At 40.5% G+C, this 22507-nt stretch overlaps 2 protein-coding genes across 2 annotated transcripts; one reads left to right on the top strand and one right to left on the bottom strand.

The window, feature by feature from the left end:
* Positions 1 to 2079: 2079 nt before the first annotated feature.
* Positions 2080 to 9429, bottom strand: MRPL32 (mitochondrial ribosomal protein L32). Its single transcript, XM_060157358.1, has 3 exons — positions 9277 to 9429; positions 7796 to 7977; positions 2080 to 5390 (listed from the first exon to the last, which is right to left on the bottom strand). Exons 1-3 carry the CDS (start codon positions 9404 to 9406, stop codon positions 5136 to 5138), a joined length of 567 nt encoding a protein of 188 aa, XP_060013341.1. The 5' UTR covers positions 9407 to 9429; the 3' UTR covers positions 2080 to 5135.
* Positions 9430 to 9603: 174 nt separating this feature from the next.
* PSMA2 (proteasome 20S subunit alpha 2) lies at positions 9604 to 20017 on the top strand. The gene is made up of 8 exons (XM_060157357.1): positions 9604 to 9686; positions 13296 to 13372; positions 14406 to 14538; positions 15967 to 16089; positions 16822 to 16903; positions 18410 to 18483; positions 19591 to 19648; positions 19736 to 20017. The coding sequence occupies exons 1-8, from the start codon at positions 9646 to 9648 to the stop codon at positions 19850 to 19852; spliced, it is 705 nt and encodes a 234-aa protein (XP_060013340.1). The 5' UTR covers positions 9604 to 9645; the 3' UTR covers positions 19853 to 20017.
* Positions 20018 to 22507: the final 2490 nt, after the last annotated feature.

Genomic DNA, 22507 nt, shown 5'->3' with positions numbered 1-22507 from the left:
TGACTCAGTACAGTTCACCTGCTGCCCCCTAGCGAGGCGGCTCGGGATGCCTGGTAAGTCGTGGTACCTCCCGAACTGCGTGTCCAGGCTGAATGCCAAGCTGGCTCTGAGCGTGAATAACAGGGGTGGTGCTGTTTGCAGCAACCTGGATGGACCTGGGGATTGTGCTGGGTGGGGTGGGTCGGACAGAGATCGAGGTGGTGTCGCTTATGTGCGGAATCTAAAAGAAAGGTGACGGGGGTGAACTTATTTGCGAGGTGGAAACAGACAGAGAGAAGGAGCTTGTGGTCGTGGGGGTCGGGGTGGGAGTGGGGGGAGGGAGAGTTAGGGAGGTTGGGATTGACATGTACCACTGCTGTATCTAAAATAGATGACCGGCGGGGACCTGCTGTGTAGCTTGGGGAACTCTGCTCAGTATTATGTGACGCCTAGATGGGAGGAGAATTTGAAAGAGAATAGATACACCTATATGTATGACTGAATCATTTTGCTGTGCACCTGAAGCTGACACGGCATTGCTAATCAACTATGCGCCAATATAAAATAAAAAGTTTAAAAAAAACAAAAAACACACAAAAAACCAGGATCCAGGAGACCGGAACAGGTTGGCCTTCTAGCTTTCCTCCCGTCCTTGCTCCCAATAGCATCCTTAACAGTCACTAGCGACTTCCCAAACATGGCGAAGGGGACGGCACAGGACGTCAATGGGACAGCGGGGGCGGGGGGCGGGGGGCGGGGGGGTTGGTGGTGACGGAAAGGCTCGATCACTACAAGTGCTTCCCAGGCGAAAAGTAGCCCGGCGAAAAGTGGGCTGGGGCAGCCGCTAGGGCACCAGGAACATGCTCTCTCGGTCGCCCTCTGCTGTCGAGACGAGTGAGGACAGCTCCTGCAAGAGACACCGTTCTGTTCCGGAGGCACAAATTAAGATGCTAGGCACCGATATAGGCCACGGGATGACATTGCTTCTTACCAGCTGCTTACCAGCTGCAGACAGATCATCTATTTCAGTGTGTATGCCAGGAAAAGAAACGCTAATCATAGACCGTAGAGTCCCAAAGCACAGATTTAGTGATATTGAGGGACTAATCCTGTCCCTGAAACATAACAACTGCATATGGGAGGGTAGCAGTAGGGATAAGAATTAGTTCTCTGAGGAAAGTGTTAAAATGATCTCCATACCGGGGATGTATGCAAGGCCCCTACTCTTTGTACTTCTTTTGAGAGGAAATCTTGAGTTTAAGTCATACCACACGAATTATGAAAAAAATCATTCATATATTAAAAAGATTTATCACAACTTCTTTAAATAGAGGTCATTCTAAATACCTAAAATATTTTTGATTTACCAAAACTTACAAGGAATTTGTATATATACATATGTTTGTGTGTTTGTGTTGATCACATAAAGCAAAAATCCTCATGTATCTGCATGTTTCATCTGAGTTAAGGTTTTGAATAAAGGAATTTGAAGAGAGAGGAGACATGATTAGACCTGTTTTGCAAGGATTCTGGCTGCTGTGTTGGGAACAGACTACAGGAGATCAAGGTGGTGGCAGGGAGACCAGTTAGTGGGGTACTTTGGTTTTCTAGGCAAGATGATGGGGGCTGTGATCAGGGCGGTAGTGGTGCAGGTGGTGATGAATGGTCAGAATCTAAGTATATTTTAAATGTAGAACCAGTGGGATTTGTGGATGTGCTTACAGATTGGGTGAGAGAGAGAGACAGAGAGACATCAAAGTCAAGGATGACTGAGCAACTAAGAGAATGGACTTGCCATAAACCGAGACGGAGGAGACTGTGGTCGGGGTGGGAGGGCAGGGAATAGTAGGACCTGGAGAGAAAAGATTCTGAGTGTAGACACTGAGTGAAGACATCTGTTAGACATTTGACTGGAAGGCCAAGCATAGTAAGTCTCCTACATACGAACGAGTTCTGTTCTGAGAGCACGTTCGTAAGTCCAATTTGTTCCTAAGTCCAACAAACGTAGCCTAGGTACTCAGCTAACACAATTGGCTATATAGTAGTATACTGTAATAGGTTTATAATACTTTTCACACAAATAATACATAAAAAACAAACTAAAAATAAAGAAAACATTTTTAATCTTACAGCTCAGTACCTTGAAAAGTACAGCAGTGCAGCACAACAGCTGGCATCCAGGGACTGGCATCAAGTGAACAGGCGAGAAGAGTTACTGACTGGAGGAGGGAGAGGAGGTGGGAGATGGTAGAGCTGAAGGATCGTCAGTAATACGAGACGGAGGGCAAGCTGCGATTTCACTCACGCCTGACGCTGATGGAACGCGCCGATGCATCTTTGAAAGTTCGAAACTTGAAGGTTCGTATGTAGGGGGCTTACTGTACACAGTTGAATATGAATCTGGAGTTCAGGGGAGAGGCCTATGCCAGAAATTTGGCCCATCCCAAATTGGAAGGCGTCAAGATAGAGTTGCCGTTTAAAGCCATAACAGTGTATGAGACCCCCAAGAATGGAGCCTTGGGCACTCTCAAGAGGTTAGGGGGAAGAGAAGGAATCAGTAAGGGGGTCTGAGAGGAAGACTCAGTGAGGTGGGACAGAGTGGGCCCAAATGGGGATGGGGGGGTGATGCGTGCTGAGGAGGGCGTCACAAGCTCTGCTACACGTGGTTATGATTTCAACAAACTGAGGGGTGGGGTGTGTACCTCGCTGTGTTGGGAGGTGGGCACAAAGACTGGGACAGATCGTGAGGACACCAGAGAGGGTTTCATTAGGAGTCTGGTTTTGATCAGGGAGTGATACGATCAGAAGTGTTTCAGAAACCAGAGTGTGGCATTGAGAAGCATATACTCCATAGTGGTAGAGTAACAATTCTTCACTTTTCGCTTATACACTGTGCATTGCTTCATTAACTATAGTGATGTATTAATTTTGTAAGTGAAAAACTATTAAAATGAATGAGAAATATGAGAAGGCTGGAAACCAGTAATTGGAAAGTGCATTGTAACAGCTCGGAAAAGAGACGATTAGGGTTTGAAGGAGGACCCTGGCTAGGAGATGCAGTGAAGTCAGACGCTTAGACCTTCAGCATCTGGCAATCTGCTAGGAAGTGGCTAAAGGAGACAGGAAGATGGAGGGGACTGTCACCAAGCTCAGAGGGGACATCACCTCCTGACCCACCTCTCCCAAACAAAACTTGGACCCCTCCTTCCAAAAGTAATCTGTCTCAACATCTTGATGACGCAGACAGGTAGGGATGAAGTTCATCTCTACTGTTCAGAACATGAACGAATCGGTTACGTAAATGATTTTATTCAAACTCATGTGTTTTCTTTTTCCTGAGAGTAAAAAAAAAAAATGGAGGTATTAAGTGATATAATCTGTTATAAAGATAACTTTGTGGGGACAACCTCTTCAAAAACAGTGATAGGCACTTTCCCTAATGACATGGCTTTCTGACATGAACCAGATATCTGGTTTTGCTAATTTGGGGATGCATTTGGTGTTTATCTGCCCATGAGTAGCAAACAGAAAAGTGGACCTGCCCACACATTCTCATTAGGTTCATCTGTGTGGCTTTCTGCTAAATCAGTGGACAATATGTTACCCAGACATACACTTGGCAATCTGTTAAGAGAGTCAACTGAGATGCTGAGTAGGCGGTGGAAGACTCAGGTGTGTACTTTTTAGCCTTAGCCTCCAAGTATACCTACCTGAAGTTTGACACTAGGCATTTCTAAGGCTTGTCAGAGTGAAAAATCAGTATCTGCAGAGGATTGCCTTAATAAGAATACGCAGACAATTCCTCCAGAATTTGTTTTTTTTTATGTGTGGGTGGAGCTAAGTCTTAAAGAGCTATTTACTGGGACTCCGGTACTTTGGAAGATTTAAGGATTTGCTCTCACTGAATTGCACTCGGATAGATCATCGATCTGTACTGTACCACATGACATTGATCATTTTACTTCTAGGAATGTTAACATGGATGACCCCATCAGAGTCCTCATGAAGTCCCAGGGGCAAAACTTACCCTAGGCCTCAATACCAGGATAGAGGTATACTTCTGGATTATGTCTTGTGGAGACTTATCAATGGACGTCCTTTTCAAGGCAAAGCAAGTTCAGGGTTGAATTCACTGCCTAATTCTTGTAAGTACTCAGGCTACTGTAGCATGCATTTTGTTTTGAATATATCCCTGGGCTTTATCTTATTTTACCCATTAATTTTCCATTCAACTGTAATTCTCTTACTTTGTGTTTTAATACGCTACCTCACTTTTATTTTTTTCAGCGAGGCAGGAAACAGCAAACCTTGGACTCAGGGTAGACACAGGAATGGGGGAAGGAGACGGAAATATGAAATGAATTGCGTTAAGTTAAAAAGGCCATTGCTATAGAGAGAAATATGATGAAATGTGAAATAAACTAAAAGGTCATCCTAGAAGGAAAATGCAAGGGCAACCCCCTCAGCACATTTTCTGTGTGCTACTGAATTCACTCACATCTCCTTTAAAAGATCTCTCTCCCCGGACTACAAATTACAGATCTCATGAGCCATCTAATGAATTCTGAATGTCATCTTGATTTAATGCGAAATGTCAAGAACTACTTCTAAGTAAACGAACATGTCTCCTATAAGTGCCATACAGAGGCCATTTTAATTTGCTGAAACAAACAAACGAAAAAACCAAACAGAACGAACTTTTTCTTCCTGCTACATCTACCATCTTAAAAAAGCGATACCCAGAATTTAAATAACCTATTTTCAGGTGTTACTTAAACAAAAGCATTTGTGTAAGTATTCTTGTAAGAAAAACCAGTGGCAAACAAACAAAACCAGAGCCCAGACGCATAATTCTGGCTGCGAATTTTAAATTAGGTTTCATTTTTCTGTCCTGAAAATTCTGTTCACTAAAACTTCATAGTATAATAGAAACAGACACATAAATCCATTGAGCCTCCGCATAAACAAACATTTTCAGACTTTACTCCTGATGCATTCTTCAAATTACCCGCAAAAAACTAAGTGCTTATAAAGAATGTTTTAGGCCATGCTGATGATTTAAAAACAAGCACACAACCAACATAAAAACAAAGAATCTTCCTCTTTTTCAGGAGAAACGACTTGTGTGAAGTTATCCTCTAGAAACATGTTTGCTGTCAATTCTGGGTGAACCAGGATGGCCGCTTCCGTTCTCGCTCGATGATCCTCTTGCCCTGGTCTTGCTTGGAGGGTGTCTCCCCCAAGTACAGCACCATGGTCTCCACGGTAGGAGCCTTGAAAGGGCCTCCCTCTTGCTTCCCTATCTGTCGTCTGATTTCCGCTGTCTCTTTACGCACCTTCTCATAGCAATAGCCACAGAGGACGTGTTTCTGTTTCAGGTGACCGCATTCAGGACAAACGTCTATATTGTTCTTAAAAAAAACCCAACCAAACAAAAACATTTTAACAAGACGCAATATAACGCACACATCACTGACAGGAATGAGGCTTATATGTAAACTTTCTTGGAATGTCCATGCCGCACAAGGTCACAGGACCACCAGTTCAACCTCATTTTAATAGGGAAACTGAGGACACACATTGATTTGAATTAGTAGAAAAACTGGGACTAGAATTCAGGTCTACCGACTTTGAATCTGGTACATTTTTACTTAAATACAACAGTCTTATTATGTGAAACGGTACTCCATTCCCCCATCCTCAAAAACTAAACATCTGATAAGGAGCCCATCAACACATTGGGGTGAACCACACAGCCAGCATCTTAAATAAGACACCAAGGTAAAGGGAATTGACTTTTTCTTTCAGTCTATCCTGGGAAGAACAAGGTGATAAACACATTACAAGTTGGCTTCCCCTGGTCATCAGAGTGTAATTCAAATTCCTGTATGGTATGTGGTGTGAGTTTTCTTCCTATAAATTAACACTGATTATTCCTTAATGTAAAACTCCCTATATATTACAATTTGAGGGTTTCATGAGTTTTATATGTCTACCCAACTTTAATAAGACAATTCTAACCTCTAAAGAAGTCCTTTCATTGTGTTCTAAAGGTAGGTTTGAAATATAAAGAAAAATAGTAAACGGGAACATCAAAGAAACTCTGAGCACTTCTGAAGATTAATCTACAAACATCTGTGAGGCAGACGACAAGAAGAACTCCATTTTCTGAACGAAACAAAAAACCTTGCAAATCATTTGCCTCACCGACTTCTCATCTTACTCCAATACCTGGAAAACTGGATCGCACATCCATCTTCAAGGTATGGAAAAAATACCCACCGTCACTTGGTGCCCTTTTCCTAACAAATCCCTCAGCATAACACACTATATGTAGCAGAAAACAATTCACCAAAGGAAATTAATGCACAAGACAAGAGATATTCTTTTCCCTCAGAAAAAACAAAGTCAGGGAAGTCATGTAACAGATCACATTCCTAAACTCTTAAATTCTCAACCAAACTGTATGAATTATTGGTGCCTTAATTAATGAAGTATTTTTCAGTTGCACATTTTAAATCTGGTCCCAACTGTGACTCAATAATACTTTAGAGCTTAAGTTCTAAGGGTTTGGTTTAATACTGAACGTGGAGGCTCATGAAAGTCCATTTTCTGTCCTTGAGTTCCATCTGTACTGCCCCATTGCTGGGGAATGCCGTGGAGTAAACAGGAACTCAAATCACGGCTATTAAAGCCATAAATTAACAAATCAAAGGTAAGAAACGCTGGGCTTCCCTGGTGGCGCAGTGGTTAAGAATCCGCCTGCCAATGCAGGTGACATGGGCTCGAGCCCTGGTCCGGGAAGATCCCACACGCTGTGGAGCAACTAAGCCCGTGTGCCACAACTACTGAAGCCCACGTGCCTAGAGCCTGTGCTCCACTACAAGAGAAGCCACCGCAATGAGAAACCCGAGCACCACAACAAAGACAACAGCAACTAGAGAAAAGTCCACGCGCAGCAACGAAGACCCAACACAGCCAAAAATAAATAAAATTTTTTTTTAAAAAAGGTAAGAAATGCTAAAATTTTTGTTACTAGATCAATGAAGAAAGTGTACCCATGGGACATGGTGGGGAGGGTGAGGAAGAAGAGCACTGAGATCTAGAACTGTCTGAGGATAGGAACACACACAAAGTTTCAAGAGAAAAATGTGACTTCAATAGGAGACTGCTAGGGTTCAAATCCTGCTTCACCTTTTAAGTCTGAGACCACGGGCAAATTCTTTTTGCCTCAGTTTCTTCATCCTAAAACTTAGCAAAACAATATTTACTCTGGAGGATTGTTGTGAGGATATGATGAGAAGATTCATGTAAAGCGCTGAGATACATCATTAGCACTTAATAGATACTAGCTATTTTTATTACTTATCTGAGGATTTTCCTTCACAGTACCTTATTGGATATAGTGAAGAACAGAATAAATCTGTAAAGGGCTGGTAAAACCCCATAATCGAATAGGTCTACGCTTCTGACTTTAATTTTGGGGTCCGCCATAGTTAAGATGTTTATTCATAAATGGCTCAAAATCACACAGCTCAGGACTGGCACAGCTCACAATACAAAAGTCACACAGACTCTTAACAACCCAGTCCTCTGTCCAGACTCTAAACTCCCTCCTTGACTATGTTCCTGAGACTTAGGCTACAAGACAGTAGATACACACACACATAACGAGCATATTGTATTTAATTTAGGCCAGAGGAATGTAGGCATGTAAGATCTGAAAATAATTCACTCATGGGTTATGTGAATAAACCAACAGAATATGCGGTGGTGGACACGAGAAAAAGCACACCCACAAAAATCACCATCTTACCTTCACTTTAATAAGCTTATGAGGGTTTCTTCTCCTACACCTGTTAACTTCAATGCTGCGTCTGTTTTTGGGAGCTGCCATCCAAAAGATGTTCTCCAAAAAGCTGGGAATCTCCTTACTGCCATTGGTATCATTTGCTGGTTCTGTAAACATAGCTGGACCTTGGACCGCTAATGCTGGTCCTACAAAACAAACATGGAGATACAGAATCAGTTTCTAACTTCTAAATGACCATTTACAGGTATCATTCTCCTTAACAATCAACAATGATATATCAAAAGGCACACATAAAATATTACACTCAACAGGCATTTAACAGGAAACCTTAGTAGCTACTGAAATATAGTAGAGCTCACACATAATTTTAAAGAACACAGAATTTTTCTTAGTGGCACCTGCTTAAATGAATCGGTTAAATTCTACCAAGAGTTTCTCATAATACAGAACTCAGGGGTTTAGTAGTAAATATGAATAAATCTAAGCTTGAGATTTCCAAAATCCACTTCCTACTGGCACTGAGATAACTGTTGATTGCCCTTTTATATTACATTCAAATTGGGTTAGCTCCTCAGTCATATCCTGGTAGGCCCTTTAAGTCACTTCGTTCTTCATAATATTTAATCTCAATCCCCGTCAGTTCTCTAAGGAAAAGAACTAGCTCATCACTTTGTAGAATACTGATTTATGTGATCATCAACATTTCACTTTTGTTTTTAAAATTGTTTATAAAATCAGAGAGATTCCTTTACCCTCTCTTTGCAATATTCCTCAGACTTGCAACAGTTCTTTTGACTTTAGGAACTCTTAAAAATATACAAAGCTGTCTAACACTTAACAACTTGTATTCCTTGTCAATATATCTAAAAGTATTGCTATGCATAGCCTGATGTAATAGCGCAGGCTCTGGAAGGTCTGTGTGACCTTGAGACCTTTCTGAGCCTACTTCTTCAGTTGAAAAGTGGAGACACCTAATGGGATTGTTGTGGAGATTATCTCAGGAAGCACATGTAGGCTTTGACCTATAGGAGGCTCACGGTTCAGACTGCCTGGGTATTATCATTATTACGTTCGGGATACCTTGGAAATCGAGTGGAATGTAAATGTCAAAGCAATGACAATTTTAACAACCAAGACACTTCCCTTTAAAATCACTTTCCGGGGAAAACATGGGATCCGGATTCAACTTCACAAAGCTCAAACGCCACAGAGAGCAAATTGCTTTAGGGGGTGGGATGACTGGAAAGGAAAGATAAGAGAATCTAGATAGTGGCGTCCCTTGATGCTAAGTTAATGAGCTTTGGCTACATCCTGTGTACGAATGGGACGATCAGAGGACTTTTTTTCCTGTTTCTAAGTAAGTGAAAGTCCAGGACAACGTCCCCTACGCGTGGCCGAAGATCAGGACGCGGAAGCAGGGCAGAGCACGAGCGGTGCCCACCACTCTGCCTGGGGTCCCCTCCCCACCACCCCTCTCCACGTACCCCACTGAGGACTGGGAAAGCCTGGCCGGCTCTGCCGAAGTTTCCGCTGCAGTTGCTCCCAAAAGTTCCGGAGGAGTCCCTGGGCTGCGGGCCACAGCAGAACCTTCCGCATCAGCATGGCGGGCGCCATCTTGCTCCCGTAAACCACGCCCACCGAACCGCTGGGTCCCGCCCCTACCTCGAGCATGCGCGCACACACGCAGAGGCGGGCAAACGCGCACCTAGAACTACAACTCCCAGCATGCCCCTGAAGCGTCTCTGACTTTCCTCCAATCAGAGAGAGGGAAAGGAACGCGCGGGGAGGGGAAATGAAAAGAAACGGGCCGCAGTGCGCATGTGTGCGGAAGTGCGCTGGGTCTTCGGGTAAAGATGGCGGAGCGTGGTTACAGCTTTTCGCTGACTACATTCAGGTATGGAAGGGGCCCCGGAGGTCCTCCTCGTAACCGAGGTTGCAGGAACTCTGCTGACCCGGTTTTTACCGTCATGGTCTCTGGCTTGGTGCTTCCGGCGGGCCCAGTAGGGAACGGGGGTGGAAATGCCACTTTGCAAAGTCATTTGCAGGGCCCTCCCGCGGCCTGGGGAGCAGTAGTGCCTGGGGTTCGTGGGAACGCGAGTCGGGGGGTCCGGGGCGACCTTGACGCTGCTGGAGGTTGAGGCCCTCACCCAGGGATTTTCTTTAGCTTTGGAGATTAGGGAAGAAGGTAGCTTTGCATTAGTTGTCTCCGGGTGTCCCGTTCAGAATTCAGGATTTCCTTCCTGACCGAAGTAGGCCTGATTCGGGAGTTTCTGGAGCTCGGAATCTTGGTCAGACCTATGGGGGCCCTTTTTCTCGGAAAGCCCTAACTTTACAGTTTGGTCCGGGTCTTAGTCTCCATTTGGCACTAATGTCTCTCGAAACCTCTTCCCGCTTTCGTTTTCTTTGGTGCCCCCACTGGAAGCTTAAGGACTGAAAGTGAAAGCGTTATTTATCTTTCTATTCTCTAGTCTTTGTAGGCGCCAAACTACTAGGCTACATTTGCGTTTTGGCTGTTATTTTGGGAAGGGGATGTATTTATTTAAAAAAAAGATGGTAGGCTTTTTAAATTTTAGAACAGATAGATAAGTATATTTTTCAAAGTAAACTTGAGTTAAGCTATCATTATTCCCAATGTAAGAAAACCGTCACCAAAGGATTTAACAAATCGACTGGGGAAGGATTCAGTTTGCCCATTTTCCTACAGACCAGTGATGCCCCGTTTAATTAAAATGTATTCTTACCTGACTGCTGAAGGCGGGCCGCATCTGACTTGTTGAGGACTTTCTGTGTGGGTGGAGCTTAGTCCATCTCTTTGGGCTACCATCTGTGATAAATGTTATCTCAACACCTTACAGATGAGCTAACCACAGCTCAGGCAAATTAAATAACTCGTCCCTGGTCATAGGTGAGTAGCTGAGTTAACATTCAGACTGGGTTCTTTCTGACGACAAATTTAATACACTTTCCATTACTGTGCGACGTCTTCTTAAAATGCTAAAATACCTTTCTTTTAATAAAAGGTCTCATCATATACAACAATAGGGAGCAATGTTTGCCAGGTAGTCACTGTTCATATTCGTGAACAAAGCAAACCTGGACCTTTATCTTTAAGAGAGTGTAATCCTAGTGGAGCTGAAACATAAAACAACCATATGTTAGCAGGGACTGAATCTTTCTATAATAAATTTCCTTATTAAAACACACTCTTTTGTTTTTTAACATGATAGTGTATTTCTGTTTTAGAGTAAAAAATTTGTTTCCAGCCTGTTGTACTCAGAGTTAAACTACTAAAGGTGGAATGACAAGAGACTGTACTATGGGAGGTGTTCTTGTGGATTACATTTAGTTGGGGATATTGACAATAAGTGGATAATCAAATGGGTGCCTACTAATGCATTCTGAAGAATGTTTTTCCTTTACTCGGGAATTTTTATCAAGAGAGGGAGAAAGAAGGAACAAAACTTTAGATTGGGTAGTCAGGAAACACCAGTGTTCTGGGGGACTGAAAGATGAAAGGGAGCCAACTGTTTGAAGATTTAGGGGTAGAGAGAGTTGCAGACAGAGGGAAGACCATGTATGAAAGTGCCAAAGTTGAGAAGGACCGAACTGATAAGGCCAGTGTGTTAGAGTATAATGAGCAGAGAGTTAGCATGGGTCAGGCCAATTTTGCGGGGCCCTGTAGGCCAGAGTGAGGAGCTTTTATTGTTAAGTGAACCAAGAAGTTATTATAGCATTTAAATGGGGAATGGCATGGTACAAAAGTAACTCCGGGTGGGGGAAGGGAAATAAGAGTGGAAAAGATGAAAACTAGTTGGACGGCTATTTCAGTTATCCCTGGTAGAGATGCTGGTGCTTTGGAATTGGGTAGCGGCATGATTGAATACAAAGATGGTTGATAGCTCGGTGAGCTCCCAGGTTCGTGAGCTTTCATACAGAAAGATGTGATGACAGAAGTGTACATGTGTGATTATGGCAGCGGAAGAAAAGCTAACTTTTAAGTTTACCTAATCCTTTAAAATGTCCCCAGAGGTATTTGAACTAGGTATTGAAGAATAATTGAAAGCTGGATGGACCCAGAAAGTCATGATGTGATTATCGAAATAGGGACCATTAAAGGAAAACAAGTACAGCCTAATTTAAAAAATGTAAATGCTTATTGCTGTTATTCTGCTCAAGTCAGCTAATTTTGTCATTTAACAGTCTTTAAACTGCTGCCCCTAGGCTTATTCCTTAAATAGGTCTAGATGTGTGTCTTGTCAGTCAAATGAACCTGGTCATAGGCTGTGTGTTGGAGTACTGACTGAACAGAGCTTACACTTTGTAAATGTTGAAAAAATAATTCAAGTATGATGAATCTTAGCCAAAGAGGAAGCATAGGACAGTATAGGTATGAGTGTGTGGGATTCAACCTAGTCTGGGTGGTCAGGGCAGCTTCCCTGAGGACGTGACATTTCTACTAAGGATTAGAGGATGACTTGGAAGGAGTTCACCAGACAGTGGTGAAGTGCATTGCAGACAGAGGGATTAGCTTGTCAGAGGGGTTTTTGAATGTTGAGTAGTTGTGTGTCTGGAGCAAGATGGGATGGTGTGAGTTGAGACTTGAGTGACAAAGAGAATATCTATAATTTTGTGAAGATAAAACAGATGACCTTCTGAAACTGAAGATTATATTTTCAGTAGTAGACTGGAGATGTGGACCTAGCTGTGTGTCACTTTGGACAAATTACTTTTCATTCAAGGACTTTGTCAATAAAATAGAAAGGTTGGTGACGTTTATAGTATTTGTTCTAACTCAACAGCTAGGTTGAAATAAAATGTGACCTAAAAAGCCAGTTTGGGCCTAGCGAGTAGCATTTGGCTGCCAAACTCATGGAACCAGAAATGTTAAGTATAACCAGTTCATGGCATCTCGAAATAGTTTTGTATTATATAGCAGATACTTTGTTGTGACTGATATCTAGGTTTTATGTCTTAGGCCATGTTTGCTTTATAAAATGTTTAACTCCACCCACATGGATTATTTGCTGTTATTTGGTATTTAACAGACACATACCTGTTCTTAATAATATTACTTTTTGGCATTTGCTTGCTGCTAATTTTGTGCCAGGAACAAAAGGCATCACTTCATTTAATCTTCACAACAACCTTTGAAATATTCATAGGTAACTACTATCCTCCTATTATCCCCTTTACAGATGAGAAAACTGAGACACAGAGAGGTTAAGTAATTTGCCCAAAGTCACAAGGTTGGTAAGTGGTGAAAGGCAACAGTAATGATGCTGCTTTAAGGGACAGACAAGAAAAAACAACCTAAGGAAAGAGATTAATGTTACACCATGAATAAACTTAGTTTCCGTACAACTTGATGATAAATTTTCAAAGCCCAGCTATTCCTTGATGCTTGATTAATGGATTTGGCCTACTTACCTGCCCTTTCTCAGAGGTGTTCCTCTAATAAGTATTTGAGAATGTGAATTTAGCAATACCTTTGTTTCTCTTTAAGCCCATCTGGTAAACTTGTCCAGATTGAATATGCTTTGGCTGCTGTAGCTGGAGGAGCCCCTTCAGTGGGAATTAAAGGTAATTAAATGCTTCATTCATTTCAGATTCCTGTTATTGTCATAATGTGTTCTTTTGGAATTAATAGGTAATTAATGTAAAAGTAAATAGCTGTGGCAGCATAATTTTTTAACAGTTCTTTTTGGGTTTTTTTGTTTTATAAATTTATTTATTTATTTATTTTTGGCTGCGTTGGGTCTTTGTTGCTGTGCGCGGGCTTTCTCTAGTTGCAACGAGCGGGGGCTACTCTTTGTTACGGTGTGCAGGCTTCTCACTGCGGTGGCTTCTCTTTGTTGCAGAGCACGGGCTCGGGCTCTAGGCTCATGGGCTCAGTACTTGTGGCTCGCGGGCTCTAGAGCGCAGGGTCAGTAGTTGTGGTGCACGGGCTTAGTTGCTCCGTGGCATGTGGGATCTTCCCAGACCAGGGCTTGAACCCGTGTCCTGAGTTGGTAGGTGGATTCTTAACCACTGCGCCACCAGGGAAGTCCCAACAGTTCTTTTTATTAATCTACAGTATTTTGATGTTTAAAGAAAGTAATAAGCCAAAGAAGATGAATATTTTTTTTTTCAAAATAAATATCGCACCTTTATCTATTGTGATAACCCACAAATAGTCTTTCCTATTCAGAAAACTGAGTATTCTTTTGTTTTTTCCACTGATTGTGTATCACTGTTCTCTGGCAGTTTTTTTCTTTCCATAACTTAGAAAAGGTTAATCATAAGATAACTTATAAAAAACATACCATTGGTTGTAAAATTTCAGATTTTAAGAACAGTAGGCCAAGTAGGCAGAATTCCATTATTTTAAAACATATGGACTCTTTCTTAAGAAAAGTTGTGTAATACCTTTAGCTGAGGGACTTCTTAGTGCAATCCAGATGACCATTGAGGGAAAGTTGATTTACCTTCCCTTGGGTAATTTTAATATAGAAATCCAGAAGAAAAGCTTTTATAAATAAGAAGAAATAAAGGAGTTTGGCTGAAATGCTTCCGCAACTAGAAAACTGTTGAAGCAGAGTCTTTAAATAACATTTAAGTCTTCTTTTTTTTAAAGCTGCAAATGGTGTGGTCTTGGCAACTGAGAAGAAACAGAAATCCATTTTGTATGACGAGCGAAGTGTCCACAAAGTGGAACCAATCACCAAGCATATAGGTTTGGTGTATAGCGGCATGGGCCCAGATTACAGGTACCTTGTACCCTTTATTCTTTTTCTCACCATCTCATGAATTCCTTGTAATCTGTACTTTGAGGAGAAAAATCAAAGGATGTTTTTCCTTTAATCTCCCAACTTCTCATCGTTGGCAGCTGAACTTAGTTTGCCAGTATGAGACAGACTGGGGCTTATTTGAAGGAGAAGAGCTCAGTGCCACTCAGTCGTAAAAGAGGAGATGGATACTTACCCCTCTCATCTCTGTTCAGTGGTTTTCCCTTCTGATCATAATACCTCTTCTACCATCCAAGGGCTCAGCAAGGGCTTTGCTGTTCTCTAAATGTATTTTAAAAACAACAAAAGCAATACATGTCATAATAAACTATATATTTTTAAAGTTATCAGACAGCAAAAGAAAGCATACCATCCAGAGTTAACCTCATTTTATTTACTTCTGTTTTTAGCAAAGGGACAGAATTCTCGGAAGGCCACTGAAAGTTGTGGAGTATGACAGCCAGTGTGGATCCAGATGTTTATATAATCACTCCTTTGATATTTCACAGGAAGAGAGTAATCCTGTTGCATCAGGGTGCCAGCAGGTTTAAAGAGACTGGCAGCTTTCTGTTTGTCATTTAAGAAGCAAAGGAATATTATTACTTCGTTCTTGAGTTTGTGGAGTAAGATAGGTAGAGCCCAAATTTCATGAGTTAGAAAAAGCACCAGTATCACTGGCATGTGATCAGGCTTCACTACAGTGGATCCTGTTACCACTGCACGGAAGGGAGACTGCAGTGTACTAGCACTCACAGAATAAACTGACACCACAGGAGTATTGTTCAGAGGGCTAATGTGCAGAGCTCAGATTAGCACACGAGCAGGTAAAGGTAAATCCTGCTTCTCTTGCTAGTATATTTAATTGTTACACTTTTGACAAATTTTACATTTTTTTAAGTTATAATTAGTTTCACGCTGTTCATTCATCTCTGGAAGGTACCCTTTGAATTCCAATCTGTGGAACAAGATTGAGGCAGAGTGAGAAACATATGCCTGACAACGTGTGTGTGTGCGTATTAGCCTGTTGCCTGGAGTGAAATATAAGAAGGCAAGGTGCCTGCCCTTGGGATAAGGGGCGCACAATCTTGAAGACGCTGTGGCGAGATACAAAGTTCTTGTATACGCTAGAGCCATGGCTGCTAAGCTAATGGGTACCCCCCAGTCCATAGTTTCCTTCCTTTTGCCTTGTTCTTGTTCATCTATGGTTTGTCTCCTCAGTGATGCTCTGATATTTTCTTGTAAATTAACCATAATCAGATTTAAGAACAAGACTGGCTTAGAGCGAAGAGCTACTATTAGAGATACATGTCAAACTTGTGCTATTGGTATATGCCTACAGAAGGAGAATGAGTCTTTAGATAGTAAAGCATCTGAATTTTAATTAAATCTTATTTCTTTTCTGTTTGTCAGAGTGCTTGTGCACAGAGCTCGAAAACTAGCTCAACAATACTATCTTGTTTACCAAGAGCCCATTCCCACAGCTCAGCTGGTACAGAGAGTAGCTTCCGTGATGCAAGAATACACCCAGTCAGGGTAGGTTGATTTTATTACTTTAAATGTGTCGTGAATTAGAAAAAAAATCATTTTATGAGTAGACGTATTTTTTTAAAAAGGGCTTAGTATTCCTATATTTCCTTAATCAGTGGAGAAAATCACTATGATGAACATTTCTGATCTTAACTGGACCCGAAATATTTTTTTAAAGAGAAAATGGGAATGTTTTCTTGCTGTTCGTATAGTAGCAGAAACCAACTTCTAGATAAAGTCCTTTTGCTAGTAATTAAAACATTTCTGTATGGGCAGACAGTCATTGCTGCTTCCAAATTTATCTTCTAACCAGAAATGATTGTAAGCACATGATGAAAGCAGTAACTCTTTGACACATCCGTATTTATTTAATTCCAGTGTTCTTCAGCTTGGGTGTGAACACGGATGAGGTAGCTGCTGATTTGTAAAGCCAGTGGAAAAGCTGCGTTTGTTGAAATGTGTCATTTTGTTAGGACACTGTTACTCCACACTTATTAACCCTGATGTTTGTATCACTCCATTTACCAAAATGATTTGACTGTCTTTTCTCAGTACCATAAAGAAAATTCATTTTGAATTGATCTGTTTAGAATGGTGTTAAATACTTTTTAAGGAGCTTAGAAGTCTAATTCGGTTTACCTGATCACTTGCTTTACTTGAGGGTATTAATAAATTCTTAGCTTAGGTTGACTTTAACACCATGAAGATGGCAAGTAATTTTCATTTCTCTCTCTTCAGTGGTGTTCGTCCATTTGGAGTTTCTTTACTTATTTGTGGTTGGAATGAGGGGCGACCATATTTATTTCAGTCAGATCCATCTGTAAGTATCATTAGATATATTTGAGGGATTTGTCGAAGGGCTCTTTGAATATCTAGTAAAAATAGAAGCCATAAAAAGCTTAAAAATTAGAGTATTTTCTCTTTTTGTTTTTCATTTGGGCTTTAGAAGTAGTATATATTCACTTGCACATTTAAAATGTTGGTAATTCAGTCTTCTGATAAGGAAGCCACTTTAGTTCTGCCCCCCCGTGTTCTTCTGGTATGTTGCTTGACTTCACATACTTTGAATGATTAGTTGAAATAGTTGTTATCAAGTCTCTTTAAATCTGTGGAATTCTTTTACTTTTAAAAAATTATAATTAAAGGTAAGGGTCTGGGTGGGGGCAGTGCCCTTTGCAGTCAGTTTAATCTTGGGGCTGACTTCAGTGTGACTCTTCCTGTACAAATATTGATGTCCATCTTGAATTCGATGTTTTGCAAAATGGGTGAGTTGTCTGCTCTAAAGCAGAAGATTGGTGTTCAGGTTAGCAGGTGTCTGTAGAGGGTACCACTCCTCCACGTATCTCACATCTGTCACTCATGTTTGCTGTGAGGAGACCTGAAAGAAAAAACTCGTGATTAGAAACTGATCTTTCATAGTTTATAGATCACTAGATAATGGCAAGTTCACTCAATTCAAACTAGCTTTGTAATCTGAAAAGGCAAAAAAAAAAATTTTTTTTGGTTGTTACTTAAATCAGAAAAATTAAGTATTTGGGGAACTTTGACAGTGTCTGCTACCCCATATCCGAGCTTCTGAAGCTAAGTGACATGCCCTCTTACCTCCCTTTCCTGGGGGTAGCAGAGCCAGCATCCTTGGCATCCAGCTTTCACCTTTTGCCCTTTTCCCCCTGTTGTGTCTAAAAGGCAGTTGGTTCTTTTAAAATAGGTTTTGTCTGTTTCTTTCAGTGTCTGTGTGTATGTGTGTGTATGTATTTTTTCAATAGATGAGTCATGTTATATAGGACATACTGCTGCTGCTTTCATTCAACATTAGATTACAAAATATCAACACCTTTGAAAAATTTTAATGCAAATCTGTGTCTTTTTAATTTATTTGCTGCTGCTGCTGAAGAACTGGTCACCATTTTTCAGATATATATGACATTTCTAGAGCCCTTCAGTCCTAGTAAGCTACAATATTATTTGTGATTATTTGCTCTGAGTCAACCTCAGTTTCTTTTTTTTTTTTACATAAATTTTATACAATAAGTTGCACATATTTAAAGTATACAGTTTGTTGGGTTTTTGATGTATGTAAATGCCTGAGAAAACCATCACTACAGTGAAGATGCTGGACTTCTCCATAACCTCCAAAAGTTTCTTCATGCCTTTTTGTTATTTATCTCACTAACGTATTTTATGGTGTATTCCGTTGCGTTCCAGTAAATATTTTGTGACCTTAGAAGTTAGAGACGAAATTATTGAACTGAGACATAAATGTCAGCATCCTAAGTAATTAGGTTAATGATTTAAAATGTTCTTTTCCTCTTCCCTTCCTGACTAGGGAGCTTACTTTGCCTGGAAAGCCACAGCAATGGGAAAGAACTATGTGAATGGGAAAACTTTCCTTGAGAAAAGGTGGGCTTATAAAACTAGATTCATTAGCAAACTTACTTTACAGTTTTCAGCTCTCTTTAAATAATACCATGAATCTAAACAAATTTGTTGTATGACTGTGTATTCAAGCCTATTTACCTGATAGAACAAACAAACTTTTCTCTACTCTGGCTCCCCAGCCTTCAATATATTAAGTGGTAATATTCATTTCTTACGAACTTCTCTTTCTGCATTCTCATGCTTTTTTTCCTAAATATTATTTTTATTTTTTTACTTCATTTTTCCTACTATCTCAAAGAAAAAAAAAAAAGACCATTGGATTTGGAGTAAAAAAATTGGGGAGGAAAATTTTTAAATGATGTAAGTGATAACAGCTTACATTTTGACGATTACAAAAAAAAATTTGTGAAGCCAAACCCGGTGTTGATGGTGGATTAAAGTTGTGATGTATGTACTTGATAAAAAGCGGGGCGATGTGTAAAAATCTGTCCTGCCAGCACAGCAGACTGCTCTCCCTTACTTCCAGCTGTATTCTAGACTCAGCATTATTGTAGCCCACCAAAAAATGTCCTACATTTTGAATGGGAAGAGTTCGCAATTGATTTTAACCACCAAATGAACCTTCTCAGTACATTTTCACATAATATTCATGTTAAGATTATTTAAAAATCTTAGACTCGGGATTAATTGGTAAATTTAAATAAACTTCGGGTTTTAAAGCAATTTTTTTTCCTTTTACATATTAGTGAGTCTTCCAAACATAAAAAACATAAGAAATTTTAGCAGAAGTCTGATTTCTCTGCTTTATTTTTATAAATTGTTATAATATTGCCACCACACTCTGATTGTATTAAAATGTTTATACTTAAGGAAGTTTCCTAAAATAAACTCACGTTAGGGTTACACTCTTCATGATGTCGGGAATGCACACCAAATAATTGTCAATTTCTTATCTGGGGGCAGCTAGCTCCGTGAGGTGACAAAAAGAATTAATCTGTAACTTAATATTTTTGAGAGTGTTTTAGATGTTTAAGAAATCTTACGCTGTTGCTATCATTGTGTTTACATAGTCATAAATAATGTTAATAGTGCCGTAAATCATTGGGTTTTTTTCAAAAAATTCTTCAGATATAATGAAGATCTGGAACTTGAAGATGCCATTCATACAGCCATATTAACCCTAAAGGTTAGTTCAGTATCTAACAGTTGGATTTGTAGTGATTGTATAATTAACTGCTTAGAAAATTGAAATTTTTCCCTCCCTCTTGATCAGGAAAGCTTTGAAGGGCAGATGACAGAAGATAACATAGAAGTTGGAATCTGCAATGAAGCCGGATTTAGGAGGCTGACTCCAACTGAAGTTAAGGATTACTTGGCTGCCATTGCATAACAATGAAGTGACTGAAAATCTGGAATTTCAGATAACCTCTCTACTTAAACATGTTTAAAGTATGTTTTTGTTTTGCAGACTTTTTGCATACTTATTTCTACATGGTTTGATGGACTGATGTTTTTAAAATGAGACTTATAAATCATAATAAACCGTTAAATTCAACTTCCTGCTTTTTAGGAATTAGTAAAATTTTAACATAGTTATATCCTGCTTTTCATCACAGTTGATTTCTGGAAACTACAAAGCAGAATGGTGAAACTGTCTTTAGTCCTCATGCGGTTTGGGTTAAGTCAAATCTTGTTACTCTCTTTGCTGTCAGATGTCTGCTTCAGTAAAGCAAAATGCTGATTTCGGTAAGCATCACTGCTTTTAGAGCTGGGAGAATCTGCAGACTTTCGTGGATTCTGAGACAAGGTGGAAGCATAGGTGTTTTTCAGGCACCATTCAGTGTGTGTCGGTGAAACCCTAGCATGCTCTGTGAGATTGCACTGGAGCTGCCAAGAGTGCTTAGCCAAACAGTCTCCTATAGGAGGTATATTGTGTACATACATCAAAAATGGTGCGCTAGTTCCTGTTGGTTTTCCCATCGTAAGTAGGTACATGTATTTAAAAAGAGCCCCCTAGAATCTACTAAATCTTTTTAACTCAAGGATGAACGTGAGTGCTGGAAATAAAATACTAATACTTAAATGTCAAAATGATGGCTTAAGTCTCTCCCTCGTTCATGTAATCTCAGTGTAATCAGAACCTTCACTGCAAATTAAGGCTCATAGAAGCAAGCAGATAATGGGGTACCTGAAGCCTGTTTTCATTATATGTGAAGGCATAGCACTTAGTTTTCTTTTTTTGTTTTTAAGGCATCGTAGGATAAGAGAGATCATGTCATTAGTCTTGCTCACAGAGCATAGAGTTTATGAATGTCACTGTTCTTACCAACAAAGAGATCGCGGGCATTTCTGTGATTTAAATGTGGCTCTGAAGATCTTGATTATGATCTAGCCAAGTTTAGGCTGTTTAGGCAAGAGCCTTATCTTGGAGCATGTCTGTCAGGATTCCCAGTTCTACCCACTGTCACTGTAACACCCCTGTGAGTGGCTGAAGCGTTATGATGGGAGATGGGAGATACCAACTTGACCTATTTCTAGACATTTGTCTTGAACGCCTCAGTTAACATAACAGTCTCTCCTCGTCGGCTCTTGGTACATTGTGAATCCAGCACGCTAGAAGGTGAACTTAGTGTTAAAAAGGAATGGTTTTTGGAGTTAGGACTCAACTCTCCCACTTAACTGGCCAAGTGACTGCACAAAGTAATTATCTCAGAGTGTTTTCTCAGGACTAAACTTGATTATGCAAGTGAAAGGCCTGGCAAGGTTAATGGTTAAGTACCCCATAAGTTTTAGCTCCTTTGAATTTGCTTAGGCTCTCTCTAATGTCTCATATTAAGAAACCAGAGGAATGCCAAAATTCTACAAATCAAAGAAGGGAAGAGTAAAGGCATTTTTATTTAGGACAAAAAGAAAGCAACGTGGAGGTTCTTATTGAGTGCTAACACAGTAAGTCCTATGGAATAAAGAGAGGAAGAATTAGCTGAAGCAGATCTGTGTCCAGGTTCTATTCTTTGCCTCTTTGCCCCATTAAGTACAAAGCCTAGCTCAGCTGAAGCTGCCTAGAGCTCCCTTGGTTCTCAGTTTGTTCTTTTCATTGACCTTAATTTTCACTTGTCCCCTTTTGTTCTATTTCTTGGGAAACTCAAGTTTTTGGTCTGACAACCCATTATGCATCCCTGAATGTTCTCCAACTCTTCTGTCATTTCTAGCCAGTGGATTCTAGCTTCTTTTAATCTTATTTAAGTATCATAATGCTCCTAATATACAGTCCCCTCTCCATTTTTGGTCCAATTTTTTTGTATCTTCTCTTAAAAAATTTGCCTCCACTTGTTTTTCTCTTCCAGTTCCTCAACTGAACCGTGAATCCAAGTTTGCGAAACAATTATTAGCAGTGAAACATGGAAATGTTTAAAATTCACACATGGGGGGAAGAGGGAGTTGAAAAGGAAAGGGAAATAAGGAAGACAAGTAATATTGATCTTTATAATTATCCAGTGCTGGCTTATTGGGTACTGATTAGGTGAGAAGGGTGATCAAAGGATTTTTCATCTATTGTTCGACTATGTTCATGGACTGAAACCGCCAACTCTAAGCCTTAACTTCACCTCTTTATCACGCGTCTCCTTGCTGATGTAGGCAAGCTCTGAGCCCCTGTTGTAAAGAAACACAAGCTGATACTCAGTGAAGTGCCTGAGAACATGTAAGAGTTGGTAACTCCTTTGGTTTAGAATCCTAATTTCCTGAAACCCAGTCCAGTGGTCCTGAATTATTGTCACGTTGCCTCACACGGTTCCTTCAGTTCAGACTCCTCCCTTGACCCTGCTCTCAAGGACCTTATTATCGAACCAGCAATACCTGCCTGCCAAGTAAGTGATAGCTTCCTAAGCATGAGCCTATTTTAAAAGTTAGATAACTTCTAACACTTAATCAAAGGCCCTGTCCCTGAGTTTCATCACTTTTCCCATTTTGAGTATTCTATCAGGTACTCCCATATTTCAAAACAGTAGGCCTATTATGGTTATTTCTGGACTCCTGAAGGTCAGCC

This window comes from Lagenorhynchus albirostris, chromosome 8 (assembly GCF_949774975.1).
Source record: "Lagenorhynchus albirostris chromosome 8, mLagAlb1.1, whole genome shotgun sequence".
NCBI classification, from domain to species: Eukaryota; Metazoa; Chordata; class Mammalia; order Artiodactyla; family Delphinidae; genus Lagenorhynchus; species Lagenorhynchus albirostris.
The sequence above is the reverse complement of the archived record's forward strand: the minus strand, read 5'-3'. Positions and strand labels throughout refer to the sequence as shown.